At 35.8% G+C, this 22,391-nt stretch overlaps 1 protein-coding gene across 27 annotated transcripts in view; it reads right to left on the minus strand.

The window, feature by feature from the left end:
- The window catches only part of CREM (cAMP responsive element modulator), a 67,633-nt gene that overhangs the window by 24,104 nt on the left and 21,138 nt on the right, over window positions 1–22,391 (minus strand). For 13 of the 27 annotated variants that reach the window (XM_019652625.1, XM_019652622.1, XM_019652633.1 and 10 more), the window contains 4 exons: window positions 14,026–14,076; window positions 8,142–8,288; window positions 5,602–5,699; window positions 5,314–5,459 (listed from right to left, as the gene is read on the minus strand). In XM_019652625.1, the coding sequence (XP_019508170.1) occupies window positions 5,314–5,459; window positions 5,602–5,699; window positions 8,142–8,288; window positions 14,026–14,076 (442 nt within the window). The remainder of the gene's footprint in view (window positions 1–5,313; window positions 5,460–5,601; window positions 5,700–8,141; window positions 8,289–14,025; window positions 14,077–22,391) is intronic. The other 14 variants (XM_019652636.1, XM_019652641.1, XM_019652643.1 and 11 more) reach the window with 3 other exon arrangements.

Below are 22,391 nucleotides of genomic sequence, written 5' to 3' on the forward strand. Positions count from 1 at the left end.
ACACACATCAAGATAAATAGTAGGAAAAACTAAGATGAAACCAACTGAATGAGTTTAGTTCTATCTTTTGTTTTAGCGCTTTTTTTTAACTTATAAGTATTTTCTAGCAGACATAAAAGTATAAAGAATTTTGTGTCAAATTCATCTATTCCCTGCCTGCCCACTCATCCAAAACCTCTTTTTTTTGGGGGAGGGGGGTCTGTAGTATTTCATAGCAAATTCCAGACATCACATCTGGCTAATCCTTTTTAAATGAAATGTTTGGCCCATACCAAGGCCATTAGTAACTAATGAAAATAAAATGCCTTCGCATTTCCCACTAATTTTACTTTGGAGACCTAGGCATTCTTAATGCTTTCTTGGGCTGACACATGCAACTGAGGCATGAATGCTTAGACCTATGCCCACACTGTTAACAATGAAGCGTCCACACTGGTCTATGAATATTAATCAGGACTCAAGCAGAAGCAAAATTGGTTTTCTATTTCTATGCATACTATTTTCCTCTTTTAAGTAATCCTTAATAACATTAGTTTCATAAACTATCTAAATTGAATTAAAATTGAACAGCTAGATTATATAACAAACCAAATTCTACTCCAATGTTCATTTTTAATTGATTCAAGGCTGCTAGTATATTATCTGCTCATAGTAGTGGTAGATAGAGGTTAGGCTCTGTTGTCCTAGTTGCTCTGAGAGGTCCCTAATGTCTTCTCCCCTCCCCAAAGTCTCAGGTGAGCTATATCACACAAAATTAAGTAGGTCACTCTATCCATACGGGTTCATTGTTGGACACGTTGACCTTACATTAAGAAAGCATTTGTCTAGATAGAGTGCAATTCATTAATTTACTAAGTATTTTTCTAGTAAGTTAGTTTTAGTGGTTACACAAATGTGTGTATGTGTGTATAACATATATATATATTCTTATATAGTCATGGCATTTAGTTTCAAATCAGTATTAACCCAAGTATGCTTTCTCCATCTCCAATTTATCTACCACTGTTACCAGGATGCCATATTGTATCAACTAGTCCAGGCAATAAATTCTTTAAAAAGTCCTCATATACAAAACTGTGTTTAAAAAATCTGCTATTTCCATTACGCATTGCCATTGAGCACATCTCTCCTAATTAATACCACTGAAGGAAAATATTACTTACAGGATGAAAATTCAAGAATTTTGGTAAAAAAAAAAGTTAATTGAAAAATATTTTAAAGTCTTTAGATCAATAAAGAAGGAGAAACAAAAGAAAGATAAATAAGGGTAGAAAACTGGGAAAAGAGTTCATGACCAAATGAGGAAAGTGTAGAATTTACTTCAGATTTCACCTGACCTCTGTTTACTTGATGCTAACATCTTTTTAATCCTAAACCTGTACATATGAGCTCAAATATATAAACATATAAGTGTTTAATTATAATTTAAAGCCATCTTTACTCCAAATTGCAATAAAAAAATTTATAATTAAATTTTCACTGAATTAACTTTAAAAAGAACAGACTTTATTTCAGTGAATTCTCAGATTTAAATTCAAAAAGTGAGCACAAAACAGAAACTGTGAGTACCCTTGCCTTAAATGCAGAAGAAACACTAAAACAGCCTCAAGCCAGAACAAAAACAGCAACCCTAAGGTTAAAAAGCCAGATTTACATCAAGTAGAGTTACCTCGGGAGAGTGTACGCAAAGTCATTACTAAGAGTAATAAATGCAACTGCATTTACTTTAGCATGCGTAAGCCTATCTATCATGGGAAAATTCCTTTTATGAAGAATTGAAATCTATGTTTATTCATAAGTCTCCTGAGAATTTTGAATTCTTTATCAGTCCACACAGTTCATTTACATCTTTTTCATAATGGTGGATTTTGGATTGACCAACCTACCTTTATTGAATAAGAGTTCCAGTAAACATGAGTTAATAGAGACTCATTCTAAGAAGGTTTCTAGTAAAATAAAGTAGGAGCAAAGAGACAGGGGACATTTAGAAAAAAAATAATTTGAAGTCTGGGGTGATAGTCCTTAATAGGTAAGTGAAGAGGTTGAGTTGGGTATAGTAAAAGGAGGGTGAAAAAAACTTTAAAGAATTTTCTTTAAAGAAAATTCAATGAATTAAACTTCAAACATTTTTAGTGGTTTTTACTATCCATTTATGAATTCGCTCTCATTTAATGTGTGTCTTAAGAAGCAAGCTAACATTCCTTGCTAATTCTAAACCACCATGGTTAAGAAATATTCTCCTGAGAGCTGATTTTCTTTGACCAGAATGATTTAATGGCATGTAGCAGACCTATCGCTAAGATCTGTACTTCCAGTAAAGATTTTGCAAGTGTAGTTCATTTTCTTAGTGTTGCAATCGTGAATCCCTGCCCATTTTAAGTTCTTTTTCCTACCCCCAGGGAGTAGCCTATTCTAACTTTCACGTCTCAGTTTTTGTGATTAAAAGACAGGTTGAAATAATGTCAACTGTCAAATATCTAACTTTCTACTATTAAAAATGTAACAGCTTGTATATGGGGAAACCTGAGTATACTTATTTTTATTTTATTTCTTCAACTTTGACAAAGTTCTTTATTTCTTTTTTTTTTAACTGTAATACATTATACCAAATTAAAAATAAATTATATAAAATAACCTTTGGGAAAAAAAACAAAGTTTGGGAGAAAGTTATCCATGGATAAAAACTAAAGAAAGAATTAAACCTAAAAAAATTTTTACAATAAAAGGTTATAAAATTATCTCAAAAATAGGTGCATAAAATACATAGAAAAATCTCTAGAAATTCTAGTAAAATAAACTCATCTATTCTAAAATTCGAAGGACACCAGATTGTTTCTATATCTAGATATTTAGGGACAACATTAAAGAATCACTATCTGTTAAGTTATTCCTAGTAAGAAATATGACTAATGGAAATGGACCTTTGTATGTGTAAATATACATTTAACCTCCAATTATATGTATCTTATAAAAAGTTGAAATCTAGTAGTCACTCTTCATATGAAAGAATTACCTACACAAATAAGTACCACTAAATTTTGTCCAATGAACGCATTTTTAACAAATGCAATATATCACTTTTTGTGAACCAATAAATGCCAATTTTTACCTGCAGACAGCACACACAGAACTACCACACCTTTTCATTAAATAATTGCCAGGATCAATACTGTATGGGTCCAAATCAAGAAACCTAAATAATAGACAGTCCATGACCTCTAATGGGGCAAAGAGACAAATGCCCAACTTCTACACATGGGGTTTTCTAGTTCTTAACCACAGCTCCCGACGACTCCTCTCCCCACACCCACAACGATGTTTCATGCCGAGCCCCCTGCTCCAAGCTGCACTAAAAGCACAATAAATAAAGGCTTCGGTGCTGGCTACCATGACACCGCCATGGCTGACTAACATTGCTCTGTTTCATGTCAAAGTACCATGTCTCTTTCCCCCACTTTTACCTGTTATCTCCTTGGGTCCTCACTCTAACCCCAGAGTTTGGCAATTTAGTATTATTCCCACCTCAAAGACGACAAACCTGAGATGCGAAAATAAAGCTTCTCGTTCTGAACCAGTTGGTGAATGGCAGGCCCACGGTGCCTTCCCCACATCAGCTTCAATTAACATTCTCAACCCAATGTTTCCATGATTTCAAATTTTCAGCTAATAATCTAAGCAAAGTAATGCCCAGCATCCCCATCTACACCACCTTGAAAAGAAATCATTGCTTTGATCAATTCCTAAGCAGCATTAGGATATGCCAGAGAAACGTTCAAGACAACAGCATCTTAGAGAGTCCCCCAAACTTTAAGATATCTGAGCATTATTTCAGCAGTAATTTCCAACCTTTTCCCTGTCCCGACACAAACAGAAAATGATAACATGTGAACAAGTCCATTGCTCAAGGCTAGAGCTGAGCAGTCAGGAGGTCCCAGCAGCTCTACACAAGCCCTGTGCAGCCACTCGGGGACGGAGAACATGAGGAGCTCAGAGGTCCTGGGACCTGTGTGCTGCACCCTGGCAATCTCTGATTTTCATTTCTAAAACTCCCACCACAAAGTCACAGTGAGCCAGACACAAAGGCATATGAGTCAGAGAAGTAACAAAGGAGACAAACATAGTGAAAACCTCAAGGTCCAACTCTTACAGACAGTGAGGAGTTTTCCTTTCCTAACACTGACTTTAGACATGTCCACTCAGTGCCCTGTAGAGGCTGTGGACAAATTGTACCCCAGTGCTGCCAGGTATCATGGTAGCAGCTACCCAAAGAACTGGAATTACCAAAAGAGAAAGTTTAATACTGTAAATCTACCACCATTTTTAAGAAAAAACCTAAAAAACTAATGACTCTAGAAGGTCTTCCCATAGATTAAAGATTATAGCTTGCTTTAACAGCCAGGTATTAGATTAAGACTTGAGACTTTTCCTAAGTATTACTACTTTTTAAAGAGAAACAGAAAACATATCTAAAATCTTAACACTATTTTTGGACCAACACAGTATTTAATGTCACACATATTCCAGTACCTAAACAGCTTTGTTTCTTTTACTTTTTTTCTGTCTTCTCTCCCCTTCTTTCCCTTCCCAGCTCTTGTTTTTCACTAAAGTATTTTATGTACCAAATGGTCTTGATTTGGGGGGAAAAAAATCTAGTGCTTTAATTGGGAGCAAAAAGCACAGAATTAACAGTCCATTAAAATGCACAAGACTAAATGTGAATGTATCTGTTTATTTAGAGCTTTTGGTGCTTAAAATTTCAAATAAAATGATCTGTCCAATTATTGTAATTTTTAAAAATAAATCATTTTTCCATTGTGATCTAGGAAAAACGGCACAAATGAACACAATAGAGAGTAATGAAAACAAAATTACATTTAAAACATAATTTAGAAAACATATGTACCTCTTTTAAATAAGTATAAAATGTAATTGTTGGTAACAAAAGCCAACAAGAATGAAATACAGACATTTATGCCTTATTATGTTTGCATGCATCATAAAGACAACAAAAAACAGTAAGTTTTAAATTTTTACTAGACATTCTTATATAATAAAAAAAAAATTCTCCCTTTATTTTTCACCCAAAATTTTCTTCTACTCAGTAAAAAATTTTTTACTTTTCAAAAGTATATGACAGCTGTCAGTACAAATCTCTCACTCCTTTAACATGTACTTTTCATTCTATGATACACAGTTTATGTATTATGATGCATTTTAAAATGGAACGATTTAATGCCAAAACCCGGTTGCTTCCATGTAACGAGAGAAGACTTAAAGCTAGCACTGTATCATATCGAATTGCTGCATACATACTGTATTGCCCCGTGCTAGTCTGATATATGCTAGTCGGTACTGCCATGGTAGCGATGTTAGGTGGCGTTCCTTCTTCCTCTGATTTTTCTTCTTCAATCTTGGGAACAACACCATGCACATCAGAGGAAAGTTCATTCAGTATTTTTCTAAAATATAATTTAACAATACACATAATTAAGATACATGAACGAGATTTAAAACAGAAAAGCTATAATGGAAGAATTGGCGTGATGTATTACTCCCCTTTTTAAAAGAAGTATCATTACAGTAGAAACTTAATTAACTTACCGATAAGAGGGTCTTCGTGAAAGGATTTCTCTACGTTTATGAGAATCAATTACACCTTCTGATTCTGCAGACTCATCTGTCTCTGCAATTGTTGCTACCTATAATATAAGAGTTTCTGAAATGCATCATAAAATACATGATGTACTTCATTCAAAAAAGGGCAGTTAGGGTCTCTATGTGCAGCACTAAGCCAGGCGCTGGGGAAGTGCCCGGCAGCAGAACCCACTGAACCCGCACTTGGCGGTGTTCACACCTGGCTCAGCAAAGGAAGCACAGACACAGACACAGACACAGACACAGACACAGACAATTAATTCAGTTGTAGAACAAGTGAATATGGGAAGGAATGGTGCAGATAATACTACAGAAATGCAAATAAAAGAGTGGTTGGAGTGTCAAGTGAGGCTTCACAGGAAAGGCCTATACATAAGATACAGAAAATCTAAGATTCCAACGCTGAAAATACCCTCAAAAATCCAGCAGGGAGTGAGTGAGCGGGTGACAGAAGCAGAAAAAAGCATCTCCATTTCACTGCCCTCTTTACAACATCACAGCTGACTTGAGCTGGGTCTTCAAATTAGACATTAGATAGATCCAAAGAAGAAAGAATATTTAAGCAGGTAAACAAGTGAGTAAACAAGTCTGGTTGAAGTTAGGATTTATATTACAACCAGCAGGTTAGGGCTTAGTAATGGCAGGTCTTGAAGGTCAAAATAAAGAATTTCTCCTTAAAAGAAGGGTCAGAGTTTTAAGCATGATTTCATTTTTTTTCAAGTCAAGTAATAATACAATAACGTGATTATTAAGCAAAGTCAGAAAATTAAAATAATAAATCTCTACAACATGACTGCTCTCATTATATTCAGCCATTTATCATTCAAGGCCTAGGATAGTTCTGAGTTTACAAACTCACTTTACTTAATATTACAATTACATGGGAATTTGATTTGGACAAAATCAAAAGAGGCTATTAAACTATCAACAATGCAAACAGGAAGATATACGTCCCAAGGCACCTGGGCGTGCATGCACGTTCACCTGCACACGTGACCGCGCATCTCTGGTCATGGGCACCCCACACATAAGCACACTAGCCAATGAACAGAACTTACTAGAAAACGTGTTGTTGCAATCAGTCAATCATATATCGTCACCAAATATTTATCACTTTACCCTGGGCTTTCACACATCTCTCATATAATCATAACAACCTCCTTATGTGAGGTAGGCTATTAATTTATCCATTTCAGAAAGGCAAAAACTGAAATTCATGCAGAGAGATTAAGTGACTTGCCCATCATTCAACGGGTACGAATTTCAAGACAAGATCCATTGGCACCTATCTTTATAAAGATAATTAAATTATCCATTTCACAAAATCCAATAAAACCTACTGAATATAAGACAATACTTTCTTCCAGTACCAGCCAGGTTAAAACTAAGAAATATCTGCACCCCAAATAAAAGTCATAACATAAAAAAGAGAATGCGAAGACTTCCTTGTTTTATAATTAGGGTCAGAAAGAGTCAAAACATGTTGGAATCAAGAGTCATCACAGAGGGGAAAAAAAGACAATACTGAGAATTATTCTTACACTTTTGAACAAGACAGGAAAAGACACCTGGTGCTGCAAAGGCAACCAAGCTTTTAATGTATGTGGATTTACTACTTCAAATAAGTTGCAACCCTCACCCTTATTCTGCAATAAACTGTACTCAATCAAATATGCAGGAAAAAGATAAGACTAATTAAGTATGTGCATCTATGTTTTCCTCAAAGGTATTTTTGTCATCAATTGGGTTCAAATAATTTCAACATTTAGAGGATAATAAATAAAAAAGAGAAATAAATTCAGTAAATAAGTATGCTTTTAAAAATGCATGCTTAATTTTCATCTATTGATGCAAAAAAAATGTTTTAGTTTCAAGAAACATTAAGGATTTATGACCAACCTTCCTAGTAATAAATAATAAAAAACGTCTCTGGGTCACAACCACAATCATCACATCTACAAAACCAAGGTTTAATCTCAGAGGGGTACATGATGTATAACTGTAAGACCAAGAAGAAAAAAATATCATCATTTTCTATAGATCACACATACTGAACTAAAAATAAACTTAAATTTCTTCCTACCTACTAATGTGAGTATTCATGAAAACAGCATTAGTACTATAATCTTTATATTACTGTGTTTATCAGTCCTCTCCAAAGAATCCTAAAAATACTTTTAAGCACCATTGGAGAGCTTTGCTAAATAAATCCAAGTTTGAGCACAGAAAAATTTGTAGAATTACTCATCTGGCAATTATTTATCCTGCAAATTAAGTGCTGACAACAAAACAGCAACTCTTAAAGTCAACTCTACGTCTCTAGCAGAGCACAATGCACTTCACATGTAAAAAGAAATTCCTCCAAATATCTAATAAAATGACTCAAGCATAAAAGCTACACAAGGAAAAGAAGATAAGTGAATTAGTTTTTAAAAAAAGCAGCAGCAGCAGCAGTCAAAGACAAATCATCTGGGAACGACGCTAACCTGAACAGTTTGTATTTGTGGTGACTGAATAACCGATGGCTGTGGTGTCTGAATTACTCCCTGGACATGTATGGTTTGGCCTGAAGGTAACTGTACTAGAGTTACATCTGGGGAGCCTCTTCCGGTGCCTGATCCAGCTACAGAAACCTGCAAAAATGATCATCATTGAGGATTAAGGCTGGACCTTTCAATTTGTTCTTTTTGCTTTTTTTTTTTTTTTTTAAAGAAGTACCATTCACTATGATGACTGGCCTGTTTCTAAGAAATGACAAGCAAGCTGGGGTACTTACCAATTAGGAGGTGGTCACTGTCCTGGAACAGTCATTCTCTGATGTGATAGTAAAGAACCCATGCTCCTCGCTTTCAGTTCCCATGCTTCGGTGGCTAAGAATATTCCAAGCGCAAAGTTCTAAAGCAGTTAAACTACCTCACTACGACCTCATGGCTATTAACAGTGAAGCCTTATTTAGGTCAGAGTATAAACTACTCTCTCTAACTTTTTAAGAGAAATTGGAGACAGAAACTAATTATTTTTATGGTGAATTATTTTTCAGTAAATGAAATGTTTGACATGATATCCTAGTAGTACTCCAGATGCAAACTGATGCTTGATCTATACTGATGAAAACTGCAGTTACTTTTATGCCCCCATAAGCACAAAACAGGCACAGGCCAAAGAAATCCCAGGACTTCTCATGCCCTTAAGTGTCTCTGACTCAGAGAAAGCTCAGGCCTTGGAGCTTGTGTGGCCCTCTCACACTTTTCCTCTCCCCTTGCTTGAGCATCCAGAGGCCCAGAACCATCACTTAGCTTGCACAGAGAGAAGAGAGTACAGCCACCTCCTTAGCTACCTTGAGTACTTTCATCACTGATCCCTTCTGGCAAAATACAATACCCTCAAGGCCTCTGGACTCAAAACCTGCAAAGTTTTCTAATTAGTCAACTACTCAATCCTATAGGCCAGTGTAATCTTAGAAACTTTGCCTTATTTTACTAAATTTTATTATTCATTATGACTTACTCAAGAGTCAGACTTTGAAAATAAAAAAGCTACCAGTTTCTATCATGAGCAGTGGCAACACCACACAAATTTTGCAGAAACCTTCTGTGGGGCCTCTCTTTTAGGAATACACAATTTCTAATATACTTATACTACACCTTAAGAGAATTATTAAAAACTAGGTTTTACAACAAGATTCATTTACAACATCATTTCCTTAGAAGGTAAACTTTGGTAATCCAAAACTAAAAAATCTTTCCTCCATGCAAGAGAACCTATGTGGTGAGCACTGTACTAGGTGCTCAAGGGTAGAAAGTAGAATTGCTAAAACTAACACCTAACAAACAATAGCACACAAACAGTCTAGGCCATGAAAGTCATGGGAGTACAGAATAGAAAGATCAGTATGGGCCTGAACAGTAAGTGAAGGCTTTGTGTAGAAGCCATTGTTTGAGCTGGGCCTTGATATGAACCTGGATAACAGTGGGGGCAGGAAAGTGAGAAACTAGGGCCAGGACAACCAACATGTAACCCAAGAAAAAAATTCATGCCTCCTGCCCTGGAGTATTATTTACTTTAGATTTTAGGGGACAGAAAAAGGCTATCCCATAATGGAACCAGTAGACTTCACAACTAGAAGTTAAAAAAAAAAAAAAAGAATTGGGAGGATTTATTTCACAAATGTTCCCAGAACAAAAGGCAATTCTGTATGTATTTTAAAAAGGTATCTTCTTCTGTGTGAACCAATTACCAAAAGGTACTCCTTCCGCCACACAACTAATTGTCAAACTTTTTAGTTTCAGGGCACCTTTACACTCTTAAAAATTAATGATGAGGACCAGCCGAGTGGCTCAGTTGGTTAAGAGTTAGCTTAAGAGAGTGAGCTCTATGCAACAGGGCTGCCGGTTTGATTCCCACATGGGCCAGTGACACTGTGCCTGAGCTGAGCTGCTGCTGAGCTGCCAACATGTGGCAGGATGGCTCAGCTGGTGAGAGCATGTGCTCCTAACAAGACTGCCTGTTCAATGGTGGGCTATTCCCGCCCGCAACTAAGTCTGAACTCGGCACCTTCAGCTGAGCTGCCACCAGGATGGCTCAGTGGATAGAGCATGCATTCTTAACAACAAGGCTGCCGGTTGGACTCCCGCATGGGATGGTGGCTATGCCCACCCACAACTAAGACTGAACTTGGCACCTGGAGCTGAGCTGCCGCCTGGATGGCTCAGTGGAGCATGCATTCTTAACAAGGCTGCTGGTTCCATTCCCACATGGAATGGTGGCTACGCCCACCCACAACTAAGATTGTAACTAACATTGTAGCACAGCACCTTGAGCTTAGAGGCCACGAGTTGCCGTCGGGCAGCCAGATGGCGACTGGCGCCCTCCACAACTGAGATTGAAGAACAACTTGGCTGGTTCCCCTCCCCCAATTCCCCAATTTAAAAAAAAAAAAAAATTAACGATGACCTCAAAGAGGTTTTGTTTATGTGATTTATATCCAGTAGGGGGCTGTAAATGTTTAACAACCAGCTCTTGGGAAGGGAGATCCCTGGTCTGTGACTTTTGTTGATTTCTGTAATGTAAATACTCCTACTATGGCAGATTTCAAGCTACCAACGGGTGACACTGAACACAAAATTGGAAAAAGATGCGCACAATTGGCTTTCGCAAGCCGGCACCAGCACAACACTGGGTATGTGGTATCGATAGTTACCCTACTAGACATTAAAACTGAGAAATTAAAAAAAATACTTAGTAATTCATTTAAAAATAATAATTCTATTACATACTAACAAATAACATTTTATGAAGATTTATTTTCCTAAACAAAAAAATTAGTGATAAGTGTGTCAATGTTTTACATTTTTATAAATTCTTTTAATGTCTGGTTGAAATGATCACATCTAGATTCTCATATGCACTTCTGCACTTAATCTATTGCAATATCTTATTTTAGTTGTTATGTAAAGAAAATCAAACCTCACAGATATATGTTTGGAAAAGTCATATTTTAATAGCTTTTAAAGAAAAAGGTGGATATTCCTTGATACTACAAAACTCGACAAGCTGTTTCTTAAAGGTTAGTTGAAATATGGAATCTGAAACCATATCCATTACATTAAAATCCATTGATCTGTCTTGTACTTTGGATGGATCTTAACCCACACATGATTTGCTAACATTATGCAGTAGTTATTTGGAAAATATTGGCTCACTGATTTAAGCAGATCTCCCCATTACTAACACATCAGAAAAGCACATTAATTAAAATCAACATCAATCTTATCAGAAAACTGTAAATACTGGGACACTATCAAGATCAAAATGGCAGATGTAGGTTTTCCAAAATTCAAAACTTCTGCTTAAAAGCTGGAATTTTATCATCGGCAATAAACACTGTCAATTGTTTTCCTTGAAGTGACAAGCTCAGTTCATTTGCTTTTGAAAAAATGTTTCCCAAATACTCATTTGAATAGCCATATTTGGTTATTACCCATTCTTTTAACAAAAGTGATGTCCTGTGAAAAAACCCCAGCTAGTTCACCTTGCCATTCAATAACTCAAGTGCTGTTTTATTCAAGAACACCATTGGTCTTCAGTACATAGCAGAAATGCTCTCAGAATGTCCCAATTTCATGACACAGCATATTAAAACATGTACTCAAGGGTCAAGATTTAATACAATTGGTAATAGTTACTGTTTCATCAAGGATATTCTTAACTGAAACTGATTTTTCCCCCTTGCAAGTGAATGGCAGTAAAGAAAGCAATGACAACTATAGATTTTTGTGCCACTGACGATTCTTGCTAAGGCACCAATAGTTTTACCCCTATTCCTGTTTTTGTATCGTCAGTGCAAATGACAACACAGAGAAAAACGAAAACAGCTCTTCACATTATGATGAAAATAGTTCTGTCCTCCCAAACCTCCTGAAAGGGTCCTCAGTTTCCCCAGGGTTCTGTGCACACTTTGAAAATGGTTGTTATCCTAATGTCGCCCCCTAGGCTCTGGCAGAGTGCTGAGGCAGGCTGTGATTTCAGCTCCATAACCCAAACCGTCATATCCAGTAACCTTGATGTAGAGTTCATATGTCAGAGACTGAGAAAAATATTATGCAAATTATATCCAAGAATTATATATTTACAGTATTCTCACAGACGAGACCTGTGGATTGAGACGGCAGATAGTGTCCACGTTTGCTTTCTGTGGAGAAATGCTCCAGCTTCATAGTTAGGTATTTTGAAACAATTCAAAAAGAGTCATGGGGTTTTGATTCAAGTATAGTTTTCAGTATTTTAATTTATTAAACAATCGCTCTATGAAAATGGCTTAGCGTCAAGAATACCTGCTGTGGAAAAGGAGCTGTACCACTAATACAAAACCGTACTCTTAGAATTCTGGAGGTGAGCTATATGAATTCTATAACTACATTGAAACGTCTGTGAGTCCAAACTCTGGGCAGTGCAAAAGCCCAGGAGACAACTCTTTCATTAAACTGCTGAAATAAAGGCTGAGAACCAGCACAAGTGACATAACCTGGAGTTATAATTCAGATATATCCTTAACAAAAAAATCAAAACCTTAGATCTAGAGAATGTGTCAGACAATCTACATTCTCACTGGCTTTACCAAAACTAATAAGTGACTAGCATTAAGCCTATAACTGTATTGGTAAACAGGCTAAATGTCACCACCATTCATAAAAAAAAACAAAAAGTTCACACAGCTGCCTACCTTTAACATTGTAACATTGTATTATTGGGTCGTGGGGAAAGTCATGATGTATTTTTCTATATTTTTCAATACAAAAATGCGTCATGACTTTCCTGATGACCCAATATTATACTGATCACATGGGCCACAATTAAATAAATGGCACCCTTGAAGTTGGCACACAGATGGAACAGACAGAACAAAGGTAGTCACTCAAGAACAGGTATTGTGGCCCTAAAGCCAAAAATGGGTAAATAAAGAAGCATCTTTTTGGTTTGTGTAGGCGGTGGACTCAGTTTTAGGTAGGTTAGGTTGAAAGCAATGTAAGGCAACCAGTAGAAATGTTTACTAAGCAAGGAGAATTATGGGACTGATGCTTGGATTACAGCTCATACAGGAAATAAAGACCTGAAAGATACTGACAAAGTGCAATCTATAAAGAGTACTATAGTTACTGTACTCATAATGTACAAATAGAATTCTAAAGAAGCTCTGGAAAGGGAATTAAGACTTTCCTAAAAGACACTGTTACAGAGACATAAACTTTTGTTCACCTGAACAAAATTATGCATAGTGCAAATAGAAGTAGAGAAATTTTTCTTATAAACATCAAATATTCATTCCAAGACTTGTTATAATTGAAAATCGGACAGAAACAAGTCATACTTTTGAACTAGCTGATTCTTTTATTCACTCAACAAATATTTATTGGGCGCTTTCCATGTGGAACAGTCTAGACAGTGGGTACATAGCTGTGAACAAGAAAAGTCTCTGCTCTCCTAGATCAGGAGGCAGAAAATAGATGAAGATACAAATACATAATTTTGGGTGGGGCTAAATTCTTAAAAGAAAAAAATGCAGGATAAATGTTCAGAGAGTGACAAGGGAGCGTGGAAGGAGGTTATTTAGGATAAACTTGATGCAGAAAGTGTCTCAGGAGGGAACATTTATGCACAAATCTAAGTGAAGAGAGGGAAAAAGCCACAGGAAGCTATATGAGTATATTCATCACATTCCAACAATCAAGGAGGCACCTCCTCAAAAAAGTTAAAGACATTTAAGACAGTTAAACAAAAACATAAAATGGATACACTTTATATTTCATAATTTTATACCATTTTTTATGAGGCTCTGAAAGTGTGCAGAATGAACTCATAGACATAATTTACCTTTTTTTCCCAGCTCTCCTGAAGAATCATCAATCCTCTTCTATAGGATGCCTGAAACATAGATTACGCTGATGCCACCACATCCACCGAAAACCCCACTATAGACAGTTGTTAATCTTAAGGTAAGTTAAGGTGATACAACTGATAGCCATACTTGGCTTTCCAATTTAAAAAAAAATCCTAATAATGACACTTATCACTGGGAAAACCTCACAATTTTGTAACACAGCATTTAATTAGCACCTAGTAGACTAGCTCCAATCTGTAGCTAGGCTTCCTTCTGATGGGGTTTATGATGTCACAGTACAGATATAAATGTCAGAACTCCTGGGCCTGCACTCAAGGCAGTTAATAAAGGATAAAAAACTGTGAATTCACAATGTAACAGATTTTGTAATCAACTCTGCTGCCTGAAAAATCAAATCTATGTACTATTAATTACTTTAATTTTAAGGACTACAATGAAAAACTAACACTTTAAGCAAGAAGTTAGAAAACTACCTTGATTTCTGCATATTAAGACAGGATTCTCAAAAGAGTTCGTTTCTTCTATGAAAAAAAGTATTTAAAGAATATTTCAAATATCTTAAGGTTGAAAACAGGAAAATATAAATGTGAGCACTTGAATAAAGATGCAAAATATTTTATTTTTAAAGTCCTATTTAGTTGTGCTAAATAAAGAGAAACACAAAATGAAAAATGTAGAGTTAGTTTCATTTTAGTGTTTTTCCCACTGAGTTTTTTTTTCTTCTTTCAAACACTGTGGCTAACAAATTGCAAAATCAATGGAGTTAAATTTTACTTAATTTTTCCTTCAGGATATCAATTGAAAATATTTATTGATAACAGAGTTAGCCACATATGACTGATATTTTTATATTTACTTTGTTAAAATTCTAAATAGAACTACATGGGGGTGTTGCTGCCCCATCTCCTTTCTGTGTGTGTACAGCATAAATAAATATGATCTGAAATCTATAATCTAAATAAAACAAAAATGGGGAAGTGTATCACTTTCAGGCATTTTAAATATAAAAACCTGAATACTATGTCTCTTTAAAAAAATTCCCCTCTTGAAAGCAAAGCAAATGTCAGAATCAAGTCATTCTTAATTACAGGGTCTATTTTGATAATACTTCCAATAAACAGTATTGATCTTTTGAGGTCAAATTAAAATTAGGGGTTCTTTATGCTTTGAAAGTCAATGCTTTAATTTTTTTTCCCTAGCTAATCTGATAGTATCTTCAATTTCCTACTTACAGCAGTTGGAGCATCATTTTACATTCTAACCAAATGACATGTGTTTCTAACTGTGATGATTGGGTGTTCATGCTTTTGTGTGAGCTGTGCCTCCCTTAAACCTTGTTGTGACATCAGCACATTACCTGTCTGACCAAAAAAAAAAAAAAGGAGACGTGTTCCATTTATCATACTATATTTAAAATGTGCTATGAAAACCAACACGATCTTTATAGAAGTCAAAATTCCTTTAGCTCTAGAATGTTTAAAAATCCATCTTATGTTTGGTTTCAGTAAGGCTGAAACTAAAACTGATCATAATTCACTAGCCAAATGTATTTCAAAGTAATAAATACACATATTAAAGTAAGTTGCAATGAGATCCTGAGCCAAAAAGGGCATTTACCCAGCAGATACATTGTAAGAGCAAACAGTGGGTATTAAAAACTACTTTTAACAATAATACGGATCATTTCTAATAACGAATAGGAAATGTTTGTGCCAAAAGCCGGAAACTACAGAAAGAATGCCTAAAACCACTTATTACCCAAACTTCATGTTAATCTTTATTTCTGACAGAAATCAACTCTTTTAGGAACATCGATGAAGCAAACTGCAATTCACTTGAATTATCCTATCTTATTTCTTCTACCAATTACTTGATATAAGTCCTAAAGAGTACTGACTTGGCAAAAGCAACTTTAAAAAATAGTAATAATAAACAAAATATGGTATGTACATATAAAGAAATATTATTCAGCCTTAAAGGAAGTCCTATCACATGCTACAACATGGATGAATCTTGAGGATATTATGCTAAATGAAATATGCCAGTCCCAAAAAGACAAATATTGGTAATTCCACTTACATGAAAACTACAAGTAGTCAAATTCATAGAAATAGAAACAGAATGGTAGTTACCAGGGGCTGAGGGGAGGGCAAATAAAAAACTGTTGTTTAATGAGTCTAGTTTTAGATTTGCAAGATGAACAAATCCTGGAAATCTGTTTCACAACAATATGAATATACTTAACACTATTAAACTGTACACTGAAACTTGTCAAGATTGCAGATTTTATTCATTTTTTACCATACACACACACAAGAAATAGTAACTATGGCCTCAAATTTCGTGGATATGATACTTAACTTGCTTCTCACCAGGAAAACAAATTGATTTTACCGAAGTCAGTGGGACTGATTTCCTCATCATCTCATCTTAGAATTCTAAAGCTCTGGGTCTTCTTGTATCCTTGGCTCCAAAGTTAAAGTTCAACACAGAGAATGGCTATTGGTGCCAAGAATTACATGAAAACAATACTTCAAAATGGATAAAATTTAAATTTTTTATTCTTGTCACACATCCAAGGTCAGAGCTGAGTTGGGATCTAAATATAAAACTATCTTATCTGCTATTAAATAATGGAGTAACAATGGAGTATATATACAGAGGGTGCCAAAAAAATGTATACAAATTTTAAGAAAGGGAAACATTAAAATTGTAACACTCAATATATACTGATAATAAAAGATGAATACAAGTCATGTTTGACTTCTGCAATTACAAAAGGTGCTCAAAGTGCTTACCATCAGCGTCCAGACACTTCTGATTACAGTGAACTAATGCTTGAGCAACGTTGACAAAAGTGTCCACTTGTATACATTTTTTTGGCACCTGCGGTATAATACTGCATAGTACTGGGTATATACAGCATACATGTACATATATAGTTCTATACAGTAAATACACACTATATATTATATTACATTATTATATTATATTATATTATTACTACTTGCTGACTGGAGTTTCCAAGGTAATGCTCTCTGAAATGGTCTGTTTCAACACTGAGTACCTATGTATTGTAAGAAATAAAGAGCTTAATGAAATCTAAAGCCAGATTGCCTGGGTTCTAACCTTTCCTCTGCCTTTTATTCACTGTGTGACCTATCGTAAGTTATTTAGCCTCCGTGCCTTATTTTCCTCAACTGAAAAGGAAAATGAAAACAGTACCTTTCTACAGAGTTGCTGCAAGGACTGAGTCAATTTGTATAAAGCACTTAAGAACAGTACCTGGAAAATACTGAGTATTCAATAAATGCTCACTTTTGTTATTTTTATTACTGTTACATTTCATTTAAGTTAATCTTAGATTAATTTTTAATTAAAATACTCATTTCATTAAATCTGCCAAAATAGAGGTCTACTGCTGCATAGAACATACCTATTGGAAGGCAAATGTTTTTCCTGAACTTTACTTCTGCTTGCATCATATTCATCTGATACAGTCTCTTCATACATTCAATACATTCAATACCATAACCAGGCTTTTCACTCCCATGCCTTTTAGGAGGAAAACTAGAGAATTACCTCTGACAGGGCTCAGAAAACTCACATTTCTGAAGAGCACTATATAAGATGTTATCATCACAATCAATGAAGTGAAAATTTCCCAATGTTTTTTTCCAAATGTAATTCCTTTAACGATATGGGGTTTACAAAGCTTGTAGTAACAAAAATTAAAATAAGGCAAAGTAAATAATCTCTGAATCTTATTCAAAGCTGAAACTACAAAAATTTATGTTTCCCCTTTTCAAATTTCAATGTGTAGTCTACCTTTTGTTGTTTTTTTATTGTGGTAAAAATTCATAACATAACATGTACCACCTTAACCATTTTTAAGTGTACAGTTCACCAGTACGATATTCACACTGCTGTGAAACAGCTCTCCAGGACGTTTTTATCTTGCAAATCTGAAATTCTATACCCTTTCTATATAACTCCCCTATATCTCCACCCCCCAAACAGGCTACTTTTACTACTTTTATCAGAGAAAAGGGTAAAAAGAATAACTGCGTTTATACTCAGTTATTTCCTTATTAGTGCTGGTGACAAACTACCTGTTTTTAAAACAGAGAACGTTAACATCAAACAAAAAAGTACCCAAACCTCATAGGAAATCACTACAAATGGCAGAAAATCTTTACCTCTCAAACACTAAAATAAATTTGGATGCATTTTTTTTCCGGTGATTATAAGAGGTATAAAAACAAAATCTTTTTCTGAAATTTGGCTGATGTATACCTGCTTAAATTACCTTTGAAACATCAAATTTTATCCAAAGCCAAGTATTATCACTTTTAATACACTGGGATGAAAACATAGTGTATTCTAAAGCCAAAAGCTAACCTTTAAAGAAATCTCTATTAGCTATTACATACAAAATTATAAAAATATGAGTACAGGGGCCGGCCGAGTGGCTCAGTTGGTTAAGAGCTCGCTCAAGAGTTTGAGCTCTGGGCAACAGAGGTTAGATTCCCGGCCCGAGCTGAGCAGCGGCTGAGCTGCCAACAGGTGGCAGGATGGCTCAGCTTAAAAAAAAAAAAAACTGGCTTGGGATGCCAGAGGGCACCGGTTTGGATCCCACATATGAGGGCCAGTGACACTGCCCTCNTGGTTAAGAACTGGCTTGGGACGCCAGAGGGCACCGGTTTGGATCCCACATATGAGGGCCAGTGACACTGCCCTCCACAGCTAAGATGCTGAACAATAGCTCAACATGGAGCTGGGCAGCCCTGAGTTGCCGCGACGGAGTAGGCTGCAGCCCCTGTAGCAGTGGGTTGCCATGGGCTACCGTGTGTAGCCAGCAGCCAGTGTGCGCGGCCAGCAGCCGCAGTGAGCGGCTGTCCAGAAGCCAGCGGCTGATCTGCCTCGCCCGGGAAGAGCGCAATGATGGTGCGAACTTGGGCCAGTGAAGCAACATCCTCCACAACTAGACTGAAGACCAAAACAACAGCAACTTGTGTGTTCCCCTTCCCCCAATTCCCCAGCACTGTTCCCATTCCCCAATAAAAAAATCTTTAAAAAAAAAATATGAGTACAGGTATATAACAAATTCTTGTTGAACAAAATGGGCACTACTATTAACAGTTCACAATTACTTTTACTTATGTCCCTCAAACCTTGAATTATCTTCAAGAATGAGTTACATTTCAAAGCAGTCTATTTTCTTGAATTAGTTGATTAAGGAACAATATATAATGCAGATCTAACATTTATTGAAAAAAATTCAGTTTTACCTTTTCTTCCAACTTTTGTTCATTTTTAGAGTTAATTCTAAGTGAATACAAACATCATGTTCAAAAAGCATTAAATTAGGGCAATGAAAAAGAGCCAGGGGAAGAAATACATAAAAATAAGGAGCAACAGAAAGTCAACAGTAAAATGTAAATTTTTATTTCAAAATCTTAAGAGGAACATTTTTCTTCTTCAGTAAGAGTCCCTCAAGTAAGGGAATTAGCATATTAAAATTTAAAAAACAAGATTCGATTAAACTCAGCTGAAACTGATCTACTCAGGTGACAGTAAATATACCAAATCAACCTAACACAATGCAGACCATCTTTAATATACAAATATGATGTTGCTGACCCAATATCAATAGCAAATGTTGCTTGGGTTTGTTTTGTTTTCTGATAGCCATCCACATCCTTCCTGGTCCTATTTCGGACCAAGAAGATGGATTTTTGGCACAGTTGGCCAGAACAGCGAGACGTACTTTCAATTTCCCACCAGACTGAAACAGAAAACATACAACTCATACATTAAAATATCTCTTGTTAAATAATCCCTACTTCAATCCCCCACTGCATGCCAAGGCTGCTCTACTCTGAGGTACTTTATATACTGTTTGCATTCAGAACAGAGAGAATAAGATAAGGGATTAATAAGCCCTGAACCAGGCTCTAGTGGCTTTCTCTGCTCCCTAGAATCTTGTTTCCAAAACTACACACATCCTCTGAAAGGTTAAATTTTATATTAGAACTAATTCTCTCCAAGCATGATGCTGACCCTGCTGATCTCCAGAATCTCCTTCCAGCTCTAAGACTAGTGATTCTACTCCTTACATCTTTCCTTTCTCTCTGCTGAAACTTTGAGAGTAAGTCATTTATAAATGAGAGTTATTTAGCTTTCATTGTTGAGGTGTCACACAGACGCCACAGCTCCATCAGCAGTGACAAGGAATGAAGTTTGAAAGCACTTCCTTTAAAGTACTAGTTTTAAAGTACATCCTTTCCAGTGGCTCCATCTGGATTACCTCGCCCACCCAGCTCTTCATGGCAGCATTATCAATTCCCAAGAGACTTGGAACAAGAAAAGTTCAGGGTGTTATTACTGTTGCTTTCAGAGTAGATTACACATTTGTGAGATAAATGGGGAAATATGAATACGGAGTGCATATTATGCCAAGGAATTATGCTTGATTTTATTAGGTATGATGACATTTAGTTACATAATAAAATGTCCATAATCTTTTAAGAGTTGCATACCCAGAAGTAGGAGTGAAATGACATGATGTCTGAGATCTGCAGAGCTGCTTAAAATACTTCAACAAAAAGAAAAAAAAAGACAGATGAGGCAAGTGCTACAAAAATCTTAAAAATTATTAAGTTTATATATATATGAGGGACCATCATTCTCTTGTGTGTTTGAAATCTTTAATCACAAAAGAAATTTTAACTTCCCATTACCCATTTGAAGATTATATTACTTCCAGAGGATGTAAATGTAACTATTTTAAAACTACTTGTATATATAGTAATTTTACTTTTCACCATTTTGGTTTTTGGAAAGGGTTTCCTCCTGGTTTCGTTATTTAAAATAGACTGATTAATTTATTGCCAAGAGTTTTTCCAGGGGAAAGAGAGATGGGGTCTATCACACACACTAAACAAACAAGATACTAATTTCAATTAAAATTAAATCAACATTAAAAAACAAAACAAAAGAACCTTAGAAAAGAAAGCCAAGTCACAATATTTAACCTCAACTGTCTGCCACCCAAGGGTTGTTTATGGCAACTCCTGCTTCCAGTTCTTTGACATTATCACCAGGGTGACTTCTATTTACTTTTGAATACAGATAGAAGTGGAAGGCTCCATTTATATCTGGGAAGTTATAAATTAGAAAAACTGGAAACTGAGGGGCTTCCAATTAGCTCAGGTGGTTAGAGCACAGGCTCTTAACACCAAGGTCGCTGGTTCAATCCCCACATGGTCCACGGAGCTGCGCCTTCCACAACTAGATTGAAGACAACTACTTGACTTGGAGCTGATGGTTCCTGGAAAAACACACTGTTCCCCAATAAAATCCTTAAGAAAAAAAAACTGGACGCTGAAAACTCCAGCTTCCCTTGGTGCACTACTGCCCCCTCAATCAGCAGAACAGAAAGGCCTGAGGGCCAAGAGCAAGCTCAAGTTTTCAGATCTTTGTAAATGGGATGATTTTTAGAGTAAACTTGACTACCAGATGCTTTGGAAAGCAGGGGACTCAAAATTACTAGTGTCAAATGACCAGATGCAAGGGATCAAACCAACTGAATCTTTTGGTCACATTTTCTGTCCCCACACTAATAATTTGACCATGTAAATAGGAAAGTAAGTGTTACAAATTCCTCTTTATACAAAACTGAATTAAGTCTAAAACATCTATGAATTTACAGTCCTCTAAGTTTGAAGAAAATGAAACAAGCGGCAAGTAAATACAATGGTATCAGGAATTATTCAGACGAGCCAATCACTTTTAGCATACATTATAGGTTTAATAAAGATTTCAGCTTGATTTCCTAATCCTTCTATTATACATTATTGCATAATAATGAATACCCATAAATGTACCATTCAGGCACCACAAAAATATAAATTAGTAATCGTATTTAGAAAATTCTGACTGAGAATTGTGTCCTAATTCTTTGAAAAATCATGATCCAGGCATGGCATAGAGGGTAACTATTAGTTAACCAAAATAATCAATAAACCCACATACAGCGTACTTCTTAATCTCTTAACATGCCTAGTATGTGAAAGATAAAAACCGTAGTTTATTTTTAGATCAAATTTCAAATATATAAAATAGAATAACATAGCAAGTCTATGAACTTGCTATGCTGATTTAATAAATATCAGCATTTGATATATTTGAGTCTGGAAAAAGTAAGCATTATGAATGGAAGCCACAGGCTTTTTCTAGTTCTGTGGTTCAGCCTTCTCACAAGTCTCTATCTCCCTCTTCCATTTCATTCAAAACACTCCCAACTTTCCCACACCCCAGTTCTTACTTCTTTGTC

Source organism: Hipposideros armiger, unplaced genomic scaffold (assembly GCF_001890085.2).
Source record: "Hipposideros armiger isolate ML-2016 unplaced genomic scaffold, ASM189008v1 scaffold_183, whole genome shotgun sequence".
In the NCBI taxonomy this organism is placed as follows: Eukaryota; Metazoa; Chordata; class Mammalia; order Chiroptera; family Hipposideridae; genus Hipposideros; species Hipposideros armiger.